General features: G+C 46.9%; 1 protein-coding gene across 1 annotated transcript in view; it reads left to right on the top strand.

Annotated features, from left to right (window-relative positions):
- Positions 1-16,535, top strand: part of LOC147106609 (dual specificity protein phosphatase 8-like) — a 254,403-nt gene that overhangs the window by 118,984 nt on the left and 118,884 nt on the right. Inside the window, exon 3 of the mRNA XM_086007616.1 lies at positions 11,967-12,105. Coding sequence (XP_085863742.1) covers positions 11,967-12,105 — 139 coding nt within the window. The remainder of the gene's footprint in view (positions 1-11,966; positions 12,106-16,535) is intronic.

Genomic DNA, 16,535 nt, shown 5'->3' with positions numbered 1-16,535 from the left:
TCTTTTCAATAGTGTTGCTCGGATGCAGAATCACAAGAGAAAGAGAGATGGAGCTGCACATCCAAACGCGCACACTCATCATTCATGTACAGCCGAAGTACCTGGATTTGCCAGGAACCTGCTATTTGAATACCAAGCACTCTATTGACCACTGGGCTGAATATGTATGGAGCAAATTCTTTTTTTTCTTCTTCCACCAGTTTTTTTTCCTCCTTCCCCCTTTCTCAGGGCGTTTCCTCTTTGCTAAGGTGCAGTTCTATGGGAACCGAACATGCCTCGCTCAAGGGACCATTTTTGGTGTGCGAGCCTAGGCCTCGAATGCTGGTAGGCCGCAGGGCGTCAGAGCCGAGTCCTCCAACACACACACACACATTTGCACTAGGGGCCACTGGATAGTGAGCCAGTGCAGGAACCCGGGCTGATTCTTCCTTTCTCTAAGAGGGGGACAACTGTTAACACCCCTAGCTCTGTCACAGCTGGGATGAGCTAAGGCAGCACAGACTGGGGATTGAGCCTGGGCCTTTCTGGGCTGTATGGCTCTATTACTTATTGGATAAACCTGTTGACCCATCGGGGAAGCTTGTACAGTTTGGAATTTAATGTGGATGATGTAGCCTCTGACGTTACATCCTTACTCAACATGACATTTGGGAACTGAGCAGATGAGGGCAATGAACCTGTATCCTTCCATTGATGGTACATACAAAGAATGACAGGCAGGAGAAGACCTGCTAGTCCATCCAGCCTGTCCCACACAGTGGTGATGCCTTGTGCATCACAATAGAGACACTCCCCACCCCACCCAGAAACCTCCTGGGAAGGGTGAAAAATGGATAATAATCCAGGCCAATTAGAGGGGAAAAATCTGGAAAATTCTTTTCCGACCCCTCCTCCCGCTAGGCGATCACATCTAGTCCAGGGGATCACATTGGCCAGCCTTGACTAACATTACCAATGCTGAGTATCAGCGTTCCAATGCCCAGTGGCCTTGTTGGTCTCCCCTCTGCCCTCCCCACATCAGGCCTCATTTCTTGACCGTTGAGAGGGTTGGTAAGCAACATGTTCCCAGAATTCCTCCCCCCCCCCCCATTCCCCCAGTAGGTAGGGTGAGGACTCACATCCTCAGTTACCACGTGGTTTAGCTTTTTTTTCAGTCTTAGTCACTGCACCATAAGGAGGTGGCAGCAAAGAGACAGCAATGGCTTCTTGACAGCCCCTCCCCCGCACTCTGACACATCCCAGGCTGCTCTCAGCCAGAAGAGAGCAGAAGCAAAGAAGTGGGGCCTGTCAGTTTTAGAAAATTCTGTCAGCCTGAGAGGTGGGGGGGAGGTGGCGACACTGGCGAGCGCGGAATATGCAGCACACTGGGGAAACTTTAAATGTTGGACAGGAAATGAAAAAAAGACAAGCAAACAAAAACATTCTACTCAAATAATACACAGCATAAGTCATATAAAAAGAAATGAATAAAAACACAAGCTGTACCAGTAGTGAAACATGTTAAACAGAACTCAACAGTCTTCAGAGGCTTATCGCAGCGGCACTGTAATTTGTAATAGCAGCGAGTGAGGCCCCCCCCCTCCGCCTCCCCCTGGAAACCACATCTCTTCAATCCCGTCGTGATGCTCGCTCTGTTCCTGGCTTTAATGGGAATGGGTAAGCTGGCGATGATGTCACCTCCTGCTTCAGCCGAGCCAACATGTAATATCTCCTGCCGAGCCACATTGAGCCGTGTCCCGGGGGAGATTCTCACTGACCTGCGACTTGCAGTATCGCGCTGCAGCTACACAGTTTCTTGGAGAAGATTACATAAGTTTCCATAAATAAATGCACATCAATATATGTCCATGTTGTGTATGTGTGCATTTACATGTTTAAAAATATATAAAAATTAGCATACACACACATATATAAATATACATTCATATATTTATATATAAATATATACATTCATATATAATACCTGCCATTGACATCCTGGAATCCTGCCCACTTCAAGGAGGAAATTGGAGCCCTGGAACAGGACAGAGGAAGACATTGTGCTGGGCCAGCTTTTTAAAAAAAAAGTCAATTGTTCATTCATTTTATTTTTACAAACTGCTGACACACAAGCACATATTGGGTTACAGTCTGCAGGAGGGCAGGGTCCGTGAATTCCATTTCCATTGATAAGTACCACGTTTCTGGGGCGGAGGAGGGGCCTTGTCAAGCGGATGCTGTACATCTTATTCGGAGTTGCCTCTAAAGGTCCCGTTACAAAAGGAGAGAGTCTGTCAGACCTGTCCTTTTTTTTCATCTTACGGTTTTCTTTTTCTTTTCATTTTCTCCACACCTCCCCACCCCCACAAATCCTGGCTGCACTGTATTTTCACAGGTGCCAGCGCACCCCCACTCCCCCAAATACTTCCCGTCAATGACCCTTCTTCATCTCTGAGCCTTGGGCAGTGTCAGCAGCCTGTTTGCCCTTTGACCTTGGGGTGAGGAGGGAGGTGTCACAGCAAAGTTCCCATTCTGGCCTCGCCTGACGTCACGCACGAAGGCATTGTAGCAGCAATCAGGAGCGGGAACTCTGGCTGGCTTTTCTCCTCTGGGGCGCTGAGGCCATTCGTGGGCAGCTTACCATTAACCCTCCCAGCTGAGATCAGCTCTCTCACATTTGGCTTAGTGAGGCAGCAATATGCTGAAAATACATTGGTTGCCTGACAGGTGCTGTATCGACAGTACAGATATAGGACTTATCTGAACAATTGAGGTCTTCCATCTGCCCGCTGACTTAATGGGCCAAGTGAGACCCTGCGCCATGCATGTTTATTCAAATGTACTGAACAATGGCATGGCAACAACTGGTTAATACTTCCTGCAGGACATGGGAGCCTTTTAATCAGGCATCAAAATAATGCTGGTCGGGAAATCTAGGCCAGCGGTTGTTGATTTGGGTTTGCCCAATAGTGCTGGCCATTCCCAAAGTATCATGGAATGGTGATCCAGTGGCATCGAGTGCCAACATACCGCCGCGGGTTAAGAGTTGGCATCCCGCCTTCGGTTGCATGGCCATTGGCGCCAAGGTGCCGGGCGCAGGGTTAGTGTGACTCCGGTTTGAACCAGAGGGCCTGTATTCAGGTACGGTGATTGGGAGGAATAAAACAGGACAGTAACTATTAGATTTTCTTTGGCTGATGCATTTGAGAAGAAGCCCAGCTGCGTGCATGCCAAAGTGGGCCAGCGTGAGCAAATGCGCCATTTTCCTGCCTTCGCGGTCGTGCGCAAGGGCAACCAAACCCGTTTCGTGTATGCGTACAGCCATTTTCAGAAGCACCGCCCCATCTGGTTTTATACGAGGCAGAAAGTGATCGGGGTAGATCTTGACTTTGTGCGATGGAGTAAAATGGGCGATAGCGAGTTAGCAGTCCATTTTATAAATCTCTCCCGATTTGAAGTCAGTGGAAATAAAAATCGTGAGTGATGTAAAACGGGCTGCCGATTCGCTGTCACCCATTTTACACTATCGCACAACGTCAAAGTTATCCCCGTTGATTGGAGGATGAAATTTAAAGTAAGATAATAATACCTAGAAAGTCTTCTGTGTGGTAGCTAGTTATTGCACCTACATGAAGACATACACCAGCCATTGCTCCCACGTTTGAGTACTTGAATCTGCTGAGGGAAGATTCATGTGGATTAGCCTGCGACCGAGAGAGTAAGTGGCTGCCCTTGCAAACCTGAACTCAACCAAGACTCTGTTGCCTGTATCCTAACACGCACCCATCACCCCTGTGCTCGCTGACCTACATTGACTCCCGGTACAGCAACACCTCGATTTTTAAAATTATCCTCCTTGTTTTCAAATCCCTCCATGGCTTCGCCCCTCCCTATCTTTGTAACTTCCTCCAGCCCTACAGCCCTCTGAGATCTCTGCGTTCCTCCAATTCTGGCCTCTTGCGCATCCCTGTTTTCCATCACAGCGCCACTGATGGCTGTGCTTTTAGCTGGCTAGGCCCTAAACTCTGGAATTCCCTCCCTAAACCTCTTTGCCTTTCCATCATTCCTCCTCCTTTAAGTTGCTCCTTAAAACCTACCTCTTTGACCAAGCTTTTGGTCACCTGCCCTAATATCTCCTTACGTGGCTTGTGGTTAAATTTTGTCTGCTAACGCTCCTGTGAAGCACCGTGGGACATTTTACTATGTTAAAGGCGCTATATAAATGCAAGTGTTGTTGTGCAGAACAGGTTTTCTATGGCGTCCAAGAACCTTGCAACTGCTGTTTCGTGTACTATTTAGCAAAATTTCAGTAGAGTTCTATAGTTACCCGATTTATGAGGTCTGCCTTCGATCATGTGGGGGCAAAAAGAAAAACGCTATTAAAAAAAAAAACTCCCTCTGCCCTGGTTTGTTGAGTTTGCTGATTCCCAGTTGAGGTCTACAGTTCGTCTCATTGTCCTTAGACCAGAAAAGGAGGGGACAGGTGCATGGGAACATCATCACCTCCAAGATCCCCTCCAAGTCACACACCATCCTGACTTGGAAATATATCGCCGTTCCTTCATCGTCGCTGGCTCAAACTCCTGGAACTCCCCCCCCCCCCCGCCCCCCCCCCCCCCAAACCGCACTGTGGGAGTACCTTCATCACACGGACTGCAACGGTTCAAGAAGGCAGCTCACCACCACCTTCTCGAGGGCAGTTAGGAATGGGCAATAAATGCTGACCTTGCCAGTGATGCCCACATCCCATGAACGAATAAATAAAACTCTGAATACAAAAGGGAAACAGGGAAAGGCTGATCCAGACCTGAAAACAGTGCATTTAAGTCAATCACTGCTTTGAGTATTCCAGGTAATATAATAGATTTTGATAGGGTATCAAACTGGATTTGGGTGACCTTTAGGTCTAAGGCAACAGGAACATAGGAACTAGAGTTGACCATTCAGCCCCTCGAGCCTGTTCCGCTATTCAGTTAGCTCAAAGCAGGTGGATGGAGTTAAGATACAGTTCAGCCATGATCTCATTGAATGGCGGGGCACGGGCTTGAGAAGCTGAATGGCCTACTCCTGTTCCTATGTCAAAAAGATTGTCATTCTTGTCATGATGGATGAAAGACGATTTTCAATATGACTTATGTGGTTTCAAACTTCTCAGTGAGATATTCTTTTATTGTTGGGGTTATTTTAAGGCTTACAAATGTTCACTTATGAAGTCATTTATTTATAAATATAATTACAGGCAATAAAGAAATAGAATCAACTCGATACTGGGAAACTCATTATCTGACCCTGTGACCAGCGCAGCTCACTTCCGACCAGCAACTGGTGGGATGTCAATGCTGACAAATGAAGCTTATAATACACTAAAGAATGTTAGACTGATGGGTATGTGGGGTGTATCTGAGAGTATCGCAGTGAGGGGCGTGGGGCATCGGAGAGTGTCACAGTGAGGGACATGGGCCATATCGGAGAGTGTTAGACTGAGGGAATGTGTGGTGTATCGGAGAGTGTTACAGTGAGGGATGTGTGGTATATCGGAGAGTATCAGAGTGAAGTAAACAGTGAGGAGGACAGAGACAGACTGGTGAAATGGACAGACACATGGCAGATGAAATTTAGCGTAGAGAAGTGTGAAGTAATTAATTTTGCTAGGAAGAATGAAGAGAGGCAATATAAACTAAATGGTACAATTTTAAAGAGTGTGCAAGAACAGAGAGGTGATGTACGTATACAAGTCTTTGAAGGTGGCAGGACAAGTTGAGAAGGCTGTTAAAAAGGCATATGGGATCCTTGGCTTTATTAATAGAGGCATAGAGTACAGTGCAAGCAAGTTATGCTGAACCTTTATAAAACACTGGTTAGGCCTCAGCTGGAGTATTGTGGCCAATTCTGGGCACCACACTTTAGGAAGAATGTCAAAGTGTTAGAGAGGGCCCACAGGAGATTTACTAGAATGGTACCAGGGATGAAAGACTTCAGTTATGTGGCGAGACTAGAGAAACTTGTGTTGTACTCATTAGAGCAGAGAAGATTATAGGGAGATGTGATGAAATATGCCATTCATCAGGCACTGTATTCCCTGTGTTTAGTTTAGTTTCAGTTTCATTTCCTTACCTGTATTTTATTGTGTGTAGGGCTCCGCCCATACCTGGCCCCTACTTAAGCAAGCCCCAGCGTGTTTCACAGCAGTACAGCAGATCTCTGGATGAGAGACACTTCTCCAATGTGTATTACTTTCTGAGTTAATAAAAGCCTTGCTTTGCTCCGTTAACGTCGAGTCTCGGATTCATTGAGGCACATCAGGAGATTTGATAGAGGTGTTCAAAATCATGAAGTAAATAGGGAGAAACAGTGTATCCAGTGGCAGAAGTGGCAGTAACTGGAGGACATAGATTTAAGGTAATTGGCAAAAGAACCAGAGGCGACATGAGGGAAAAAAATGTAACACAACGAGTTGTAATGATCTGGAATGCATTACCTGAAAGGGTGGTGGAAGCAGATTCAGTAATAACTTTCAAAAGGGAATTGGATAAATACTGGAGCAGGGAAAATTTGCAATGCTATGGGGAAAGAGTGGGGAAGATGGACTAATTGGATAACTTTCAAAGAGCCAGATGGGCCGAATGACCTCCCTCTGTGCTGTATCATTCTATGATTCTATGAAGGATATGTGGTATATTGGAGAGTGTTACAGTGGGGCCTGTGCAGTATACTGCAGAATGTTACAGTAAGGGATGCGCAGAAAATTGGAGAGTAGTACAGTGAGGTGTGCAATATATCGCAGGTTGTTCAAATGAGGTGTGTATAATATATCAGTTAGTGCTATAATGAAAGTAGTATGTCCTTATATCAAAGGGCATGGAGATCTAGATTTGATGAGACGTACTGCACTGTGAGAACTGGAGAATGTAAACCCAAATGAGTGTAGAGTGGATTTATCGGCAAAAAAGTGGAGAGGGTTAGTTGGTTGACGAGAAAAGCGTTGGTCTGGAGAAGAAACAGGGCAGAAGAGATGACAGAGCCTGAGAAAAATCCTGTTATTGAGAAAAGAGTCAGAATATGAGCCATCGATACAGCACAGAGAGAAAACTAGATACTGAGGTGTCAGCCTTGGCTCAGTGGTAGCACACTTACATCTGAGTCAGAAGGTTGTGGGTTCAAGTCCCCTCCAGAGACTGCTGCACTGTCGGTGGTGCCATCTTTTGGATGAGACGTTAAACCGAGGCCCCATCTGCCCGCTCAGGTCGACATAATAGCTCCCATGACACTATTCGAAGGACAGCAGGAGACATCTCCCCAGTATCTTGATCAATGCTTATCCCTGAAACAACATCACTGAGAGGAGACCTAATTGAGGTGTATAAAATTATGAGAGACCTAGATAGAGTGGATCTATTTCCCTGAGCAGAGAGGTCAATAACCAGGATGCATAGATTTAAAGTAATTGGTAGAAGGATTAGAAGAAAGTTGAGGAGAAACATTTTACCCAGAGGTTGGTGGAGGTCTGGAACTCACTGCCTGAAAGGGTGGTAGAGGCAGAAACCCTCATCACATTTAAAAAGTACTTGGATCTGCACTTGAAGTGCTGTAACCTACAAGGCTATGGACCAAGTGCTGGAAAGTGGGATTCGGCTGGTTAGCTCTTTTTTGGCCAGCACAGACACGATGGGCCAAATGGCCTCCTTCTGTGTTGTAAATTTCTATGATTCTAACAGATTCTATCTGGTCATTATCTCATTACTGTTTGTGGGAGCTTACTGTGCACAAATTGGTTGCCACAATTCTTGCATTACAACAATGACTACACTTCAAAATTACTTTATTGGCTGTAAAGCTCTTTGGGACGTCCCGAGATCGTGAAAGGTGCCATATAAATGCAAGGCCTTCCTTTTCTTTCTTTCATACCCATGGACAGAGCTTTGGTAGAAGGAGGTATAAAGGTAGCTTTTTTAGGAGTGTGCAGTGCCAGACCCTGTTAAAAACTGGGTAATTGGGAACATTTTGTGTTTGGATCAGGGTCTGGTATTCAAACTGTTATGTTTGGATGAGGAATTCCATACAATCTAGGGAACAGGAAGTGGTTTGTCAGACTGGAATTCTGTGCTTCGTGTTTTTCTAGAATTAGCTATGTGCATATTATAACATTGGACCTTTGCTCATCAACAAGATGAATGACAACCCGAGCCACACTTTCTCCTGGTGGGTGGCTTTAGGTAGAATAGAAAATGCACTCCTCCCACTTAAAAAAAATTAAATAATTTACTCATTTAAGACATTTTTCCTCCCTTTCCTGCTCTTCAAGGTCTCCTGCACGGTGTAGCATACCCGGATTGAAGGTGCAAGCAGACTCCTGGTCTACTCCAGGCCTATTCTTGATCCTCCCATCATTGCTGTGTCACCAGTTTGGTGGTAGGTGCACGTGAGTGGCACACGAAGGAGTGACGAGCCCTCCTGTGTTGCCTCCCCTCCTAGCCCGGTCCCTACATGGTAGCTCTGCTGACGCCATGGAATAGGTATGATGCCACAATCTATCACTCTGAGGCACAGTGGGCTAGTTGACACTCCCAATGTCACAGTGTCATTTCATCCACATATTTAGAGGAATGTAGTGTTGTTAAGGATAACATTCCCTGGTGTTGTATTTTGGACTGCCCTTGGTCTCTCTTACGTTGGCATGTGGGGCAGGCTTGATGGACCAGCTAAGATACAGAGGTGGAAGGTGCGAAACGAGATTTACAAGGATGATACCTGAATTGATAGGTTATAACTGGCTGGGGCTCTTTTCTCGAGAAAGGAGAAGGCTGAGGGGTGACCTGATACAGGTCTTCAAATTTATGAAGAGGTTTGATAGGGTAGACATAGAGAAGATATTTCCACTTGTGAGAGGAGACAAAAACTAAAGGTATAACTATAAGCTAGTCACCTATGAATCCAATAAGGAGTTCAGGAGAAATTTCTTCAGCCTGAGAGTAGTTGGAATGTGGAACTCGCTACCACAGGGAGTAGTTGAGGCGAACAGCATAGATGCATTTAAGGTAAAGCTAGATAAGCACATGAGGGAGAAAGGAATAGAAGGATATGTTGATAGGGTGAGATGAAGTAAGATGGAAGGAGGCTCGTGTGGAGCATAAACACCAGCATAGACCTATTGGGCCGAATGGCCTGTTTCTGTGCTGTAAATACTAAATAAGACCAGAATCGTAACTGGACCAGCCACATAAATACTGCGGCTACAACAGCAGGTCAGAGGCTAAATATTCTGCAGCAAGTGACTCACATCCTGACGCACCAAAGCCTCTCCACCATCTACAAGCTCAACACCATCCAGGACAAAAAAGCCGGCTTGATTGGCATCCCATCCACCACCTTAAACATTCACTCTCTCCACCACCGGCGCACCATGGCTGCAATGTGTGGAAATGATGATGAACACTGGTTCGGCCCCCAACTGGAGTACTGTGTCCAATTCTGGGCACCACACTTTAGGAAGGATGTAAAGACCTTACAGAAGGTGCAGAAAATATTTACGAGAATGATTCCAGGAATGAGGGACTTCAGTTATGTTGATAGACTGGAGAAGCTGGGGTTATTTTCCTTGGAGCAGAGAAGATTGAGAGGAGATTTGATGGAGGTGTTCAAAATCATGAGAGGTCTGGACAGAGTAGATAGAGAGAAATGGCCGCCTTCCGTGCTGTAACCATTCTATGTGTACCGTCTACAAGATGCACTGCAGCAACTCACCAAGGCTTCTTCGACAGCACTTCCCAAACCCACGATCTCTATTTCCTAGAAGGATAATGGCAGCAGGCCCATGGGAACACCACCACAGTCACACACCATCTGACTTGGAAGTATATCGCCGATCCTTCCTCGTCGCTCGGTCAAACTCCTGGAACTCCCTTCCTAACAGCACTGTGGGAGTACCTTCACCACACGGACTGCAGCGGTTCAAGGCGGTGGCTCACCACCACCTTCTCGAGGGTAACTAGTGATGGGCAATAAATGCTGGCATTGCCAACGACGCCCACATCCCATGAATGAATTTAAAAAAAAGATTTCCTGCCTGTCATTTTCGTATGTTTGTTCAGTACGGAAGCTGTGGCACGGCCTGCAGGTTGTGAATGCCATTGGCTAATCCAAGGATTAGCTCATCCGCCTTTTGGTGTCCTCTCATCCACTGAGGGTCCCACTCCCCACCTCCAGGCACTCAGTAGCTCCCGCCACCCGCTCCCTGCCGCTCCCCCCCCCCCCCCGAAAAAAAAGGCATTAGCACTTTCCGGAGGAGACCGGGTTACTTAACCGCTGCCCAGCAATCTGTGTTGACCAATCACGGTAGCAGGTTTTAACACCTGTCCCTACCTTAAGAGGAGGAGTGGGCCTTTGGCGTAGCGGTAGCATCCCCGCCGTTGGGCCAGAAGGCGTAGGGTTTCGAACCCCGCTCCAGACAGTCCCGGCAAGTGGAGTCGGAGCTCCGGCTCTAAATTCTGGGTTGACATCCAGCGAGATACTTGCGTCCATGGGTGTGGGTGGCCCCCCCCCCTCGTATGGGTTGTGGGAGCCCGTAAAACCCTCCCGCCATAGGACTAACCACCCTAATGGCTGGTACGAAGATGGTTACGGTCACGGAAGGAGCGTTAATCGCGGCCAGAAATCCTTCCACCACTTCATACAGTTCCCCAAAGGGAACAGTATGAAGACACGTACGACGACGACCTTAAGAGGAGTGAAGGACAGTCTTGGGATCTCCGATGGTAGTCGACTGATGACCATAAAGGGTAAAGAAAACCTTTGTGCTCATTAATTATTAGTGTATAACCACTAAGCACTAAAAAAGAAAGAAGTTGCATTTCTGTAGCACCTTTCAAGACCTCAGGACATCCGAAAGCCCTTTACAGCCAATACATTCAAAGTGTAGTCACTGTTGCACTGTAGGTGTGTTAGCCAGTGGCTCAGTTGGTAGCACTCTCGCCTCTGAGTCAGAAGGTTGTGGGTTCAAATCCCACGCTTGAAGATTTGAGCAAAACAATCTAAGCTGACACTCCAGTGCAGTGCTGAGGGAGCGCTACACTGTTGGAGGTGCCGTCTTTCAGATGAGACGTTAAACCGAGGGCCGCGGCAGCCAATTTGCGCACAGCAAACTCCCACAAACAGCAATGAAATATTGGCCAGATAATCTGTTTTAGTGATGTTGGTTGAGGGATAAATATTGGCCAGGACACCAGGGAGAACTTGACTGCTCTTCTTCAAAATAGTGCCATGGGATCTTTTACGGCCACCTGAGCGAGTAGATAGGGCCTTGGTTTAACATCTCATCTGAAAGACGGCACCTCCGACAAGTGTGTATGTGAACGTGCTGGGGTTGAGGTGAGATGCCCTCCATTAATGAACATCGAACTCATCCTGCTCCACAACTAATCCGTGCAGTGACGTCCCTTTAACGGGTCTTCAGCGTGTCGAATAAAATGTTTTCCAGCTTACTGAACAAAACTCTCGTTTGCCGTGACACGATTGCTAAGGTGTCAGCGCACCCGCTCGGCTAAATATCTGTGAACTTTCATTAAAAGCAAATGTAAAAAGCAGCTCAGGTTGCACCATCTGGCCGTCTCGTAGATGTACCAATGGACAGCTCAACAAGAGATTCAGCTGAAACTAATGGAGCGAGCCATTTCCAGCAATTAAGTTTCCCCCTGCACACTCCCCTTTAAATGTATTCCCTTAATGTACCTTGGGTGTGCTGGAGAGTGCGTTGACATGAATCCTTTAACGAAGAAGTATTTGTTGAAATGATGTGATTTTCCAAACTTTTCCTCAGTTTCTGCCACCCCCCGCCACACTCTCCCCACCACCTCTCCAAACCACTTCAGCCAGGCAATAAATTCTCCCGCTTGGAAAATCCTACGCTGTTTATACAAAGAGCAGTCTGCTGTGTCCCTCCTGCTGTGTCCCACCCTAACACTCTCCTTGTGTCTCCTTTTCTAACTTTGCAGATTGATGTGGAGGGAAAGCAGGAAGTGGTGCTTTACGACCAATGCACACGAGACCTGGGCAAGCTGGCGTCGGACAGCTTCACCTCTGTACTCCTTGGCAAACTGGAGGGCTGCTTCCACCACGTCTCTCTACTGGCAGGTACGGCTCCCATCCCCCCCGTTCACTTTCCACCCTTGCTGTTAAATGTCCTTGATTTCCTTCTTTATTTTAAAAAGAAAAATTACAACTTCCCCATCGAAGAGCATTTGCAGAGTGCTCAAGGTTTTTTGTGGTTTCCTGAACTGTCGTGTTCAATTAACTCTTTTTTTTAGAAGATCTTGTGGATCTTCAGGGCTCAACTGAATGTATTTCTTTTGTGAAAGCTGTTCATTAGGGCTGCCTGCCAGCTGGGTGAATTATTCCAGTGAGTAGCTGATCCATACACAACAGGAAGGCCCTAAGTTTGATCCCAGATCTGTGCTGAGTTAGTCCTCAGGTGAGGTAAGGATGCTACAACTAGCCTCGACTCCCTTGGGTGAGTCGAGCAAAAATGAGCTGGAAATTCTGCTGCTGATGTTTAGCATGGGTGTCGAATGAGGAGAAGGGTTTGACTGCGATGGCCACCGTGGTTGAATGTCCTGCCAATACACAGCTCACACACGAGGAAGGGCCATTTGGTCGAGCTGCCGGAGGGTGCACAACACCTCTGGAACTGTGCCTCAAAAGGAGGTCAACATCCTCAAGGGAGAAGAAAAGGAGAGCAGAAGGCAGAAAAAGGAGGCATTTTTTTAGGTCACGTTTAGTTCCAACACCAGATTTCTGATTGGTCACCTTGGAGGACAAGACCTCATTTCTGATTGGTCCCCTTGGAGGACAAGACACACCCAGCAGTTTCTCTTGAATATGTAATTAGATCCTGCCTGCCGAAGTAATCAATTACTTTGCAAAGTGTAATTCAAGCCATTCTGATTGCCTACTGCAGAACAGACAGGGCTCACCCTCGCGGGGTAAGACATTCTCCCACCCCCCAAATAAGTTCCCCCCCCCCGCCAAGTTCCTAACCTTCCTCCCACTCCCTGGCTTTCTGATCTTTTCCCTCCCCAACAAGTTCCTGACCCTGACCTCCACTCACCTCCCCCTCCCCCGAAGTTTCTGACCATCTCCCCCTGCCCAAGTTCTTGACCTCCTCCCATAGAAACATAGAAGATAGGAGCAGGAGTAGGCCATTCGGCCCTTCGAGCCTGTTCCGCCATTTAATGAGATCATGGCTGATCATCCAAACTCAGTACCCTGTCCCTGCTTTCTCCCCATACCCCTTGATCCCTTTAGCCTTAAGAAATATATCCAACTCCTTCTTGAATATATTTAATGAATAGGCCTCAACTGCCTTCTGTGGTAGAGAATTCCACAGGTTCACCACTCTCTGGGTGAAGAAATTCCTCCTCATCTCAGTCCTAAATGGCTTACCCCTTATCCTTAGACTGTGACCCCTGGTTCTGGACTCCCACACCATCAGGAATATCCTTCCTGCATCTAGTCTGTCTAGTCCTGTTAGAACTTTATAAGTTTCAATGAGATCCCTTTTCATTCTTCTAAACTCTAGCGAATACAAGCCCAATCGACCCAATCTCTCTCCATACGTCATTCCTGCCATCCCAGGTATCAGTCTGGTGAATCTTCACTGCACTCCCTCCATGGCAAGAACATCCTTCCTCAGATAAGGCGACCAAAACTGCACACAATACTGAAGATGTGGTCTCACCAAGGCCCTGTACAACTGCAGCAAGACATCCTTGTTCCTGTACTCAAATCCTCTCGCTATGAAGGCCAACATACCATTTGCCTCTTAATCGCCTGCTGCACCTGCATGCTTACCTTCAGCGACTGGTGCACAAGGACACCCAGGTCTCGTTGCACTTCCCCTTTTCCCAATCTATTGGCATTCAGATAATAATCTGCCTTCCTGTTTTTGCCACCAAAGTGGATAAGCTTGCATTTATCCACATTATACTGCATCTGCCATGCATCTGCCCAATCATCCAACCTGTCTAAATCATACTGGAGTTTCTCTGCATCCTCCTCACAGCACACACGCCCACCCGGCTTTGTGTTGTCTGCAAACTTGGAGATATTACATCTAGTTCCCTCGTCTAGATCATTAATATATATTGTGAATAACTGGGGTCCTAGCACCGATCCCTGCGGTACCCCACTAGTCACTGCCTGCCACTCGGAAAAAGACCCGTTTATACCAACTGTTTGCTTCCTGTCTGCCAACCAGTTCTCTATCCAAGTCAGTACCTTACCCCCAATCCCATGTGCTTTAACTTTGCACGCTAATGCAGGACCTTATCGAAAGCCTTCTGAAAGTCCAAATACACCACATCCACTGGTTCTTCCTTATCTATTCTACCAGTTACATCCTCAAAAAATTTTAGTCGATTAGTCAAGCATGATTTACCTTTTGCAAATCCATGTTGACTTTGTCCGATCCTGTCACTGTTTTCCAAGTGCTCTGCTATTACATCTTTTATAATAGACTCTAGCATCTTCCCCACTACCGATGTCAGGCTTACCGGTCTATAATTCCCCGTTTTCTCTCTACCACCTTTTTTAAATAGTGGGGTTACATTAGCTACCCTCCAATCCATGGGGACTGTTCCAGAGTCTATAGAATTTTGGAAGATGACCAGCAATGCATCTACTATTTCTCGGGCCACTTTCTTAAGTACCCTAGAATGTAGATTATCAGGCCCTGGGGATTTATCGGCCTTCAATCCCGTCAATTTCCCTAACACCATTTCCCTACAAATACTGATTTCATTCAGTTCCTCCCTCTCATTAGACTCTATGTTCCCCAACATCTCTGGGAGGTTATTTGTGTCCTCCTTTGTGAAGACAGAACCAAAGTATGTATTTAATTGGTCTGCCATTTCTTTGTTCCCCATTATAAATTCTCCTGATTCTGACTGCAAGGGATCTACACTTGACTTCACCAATCTTTTTCTCTTCACATATCTATAGAAGCTTTTACAGTCAGTTTTTATCTTCCCTGCTAGCTTACACTCATGCTCTATTTCCCCTCTCTTAATTAATCCCTTTGTCCTCTGCTGAATCCTAAACTGCTCCCAATCCTCAGGTTTGCTGCTTTTTCTGGCCAATTTATATGTCCTCTCCTTGGACCTTATGCTATCCCTAATTTCCCTTGTTAGCCATGGTTGAGTCACCTTTTTTGTTTTATTTTTATGCCAAACAGGGATGAACAAATTCTGTAGTTCATCCATGCGATCTTTAAATGTTTGCCATTGCCTATCCACCGTCAACTCTTTAAGTAACATTCCCCAATCCATCCTAGCCAACTCGCGCCTCATACCATCATAGTTTCCTTTATTTAAATCCAGGACCCTAGTCTCTGAGTCAAGTACTTCACCCTCCATCTTAATGAAGAATTCTATCATATTATGATCGCTCCTCCCCAAGGGGCCTCGCACAACAAGATTGCTAATTAATCCTTTCTCATTACATAATACTCAGTCTAAGATGGCCCGATCTCTGGTTGGTTCCTTGACATATTGGTTTGGGAAACTATCCCATATACACTCTAGGAATTCCTCCTCCACAGTATTGTTACTAATTTGGTTAGCCCAATCTACATGTAGATTAAAGTCACCCATGATAACTGCTGTGCCCTTATTGCACGCAACTCTAATTTCCCGTATAATGCCATCCCCCAACCTCAGCTTTACTGTTTGGGGGTCTGTATACAACTCCCACTAACGTTTTCTGCCCCTTGGTATTTCTCAGCTCTACCAAGTTCCTGACCATCTCCCCCTGCCCAAGTTCCTGACCTCCTCCCCACCCCCCCCGATATATTGGGCATTGTGTGTGGATCACGGATTGTTAACAGGTTTATTAGGTATGAAGTGAATAATGACAGTGTCATGACCTACGGATTTCGTCCTGTCCAATGATCTCACTTGCCACACGCACCGAGCTTTCCGAGAAATCAACCAGGTGTAGGGGGAGGAGAGGGAGAACGTGGTGCGGGTGTAAAGGGGGTGGAGTTGGAAGAATGTGATCCATCTTCCCATCTGGATCACATTCTCGCTCTCATTCCCCTCTCTTAGACCTGGATCATGTTCTTCCCCGATCTCCACTGTGCTCTCCGTACTCTTTACCCCCACCCCACCGAGTTCATGAACTTTTCTCCCCCTGAGTTGCTGATCTCTTCTCCTTCCCCTCCGATCCTCTTTCTCCCCCTCCTCCTCTGTTTCTCCCCTCCTCTCTCTCTCTCACCATTTGTCTCTCGCCCCTCTGATTCCATCTCTCTCTCTCTCTCGCCCATTCCTCTCTCACTCTCCCACTCTTCCCTCTCCCACTCCTCTCTCGCACCCTCTCTCTCCCCGCTCCCAATTCCCTCTCTCCCACTTCCATCTCTCTCTCCCCCTCTTCTCTCCCCCTCCTCCTCTCTCTCATTGCGTCGATTCCCTCTCTCCCTCCCCCTCCTCTCTCTCACCCCCGCACTCCTCCAATTCCTCCTCTCTCCCTCACCAGTCCCTCTCTCTCCCCGCTCCGATCCCACTCTCTCC

This window comes from Somniosus microcephalus, chromosome 15, assembly GCF_052327205.1.
Source record: "Somniosus microcephalus isolate GS21.2 chromosome 15, FLI_Smic_1.0, whole genome shotgun sequence".
NCBI classification, from domain to species: Eukaryota; Metazoa; Chordata; class Chondrichthyes; order Squaliformes; family Somniosidae; genus Somniosus; species Somniosus microcephalus.
The sequence above is the reverse complement of the archived record's forward strand: the minus strand, read 5'-3'. Positions and strand labels throughout refer to the sequence as shown.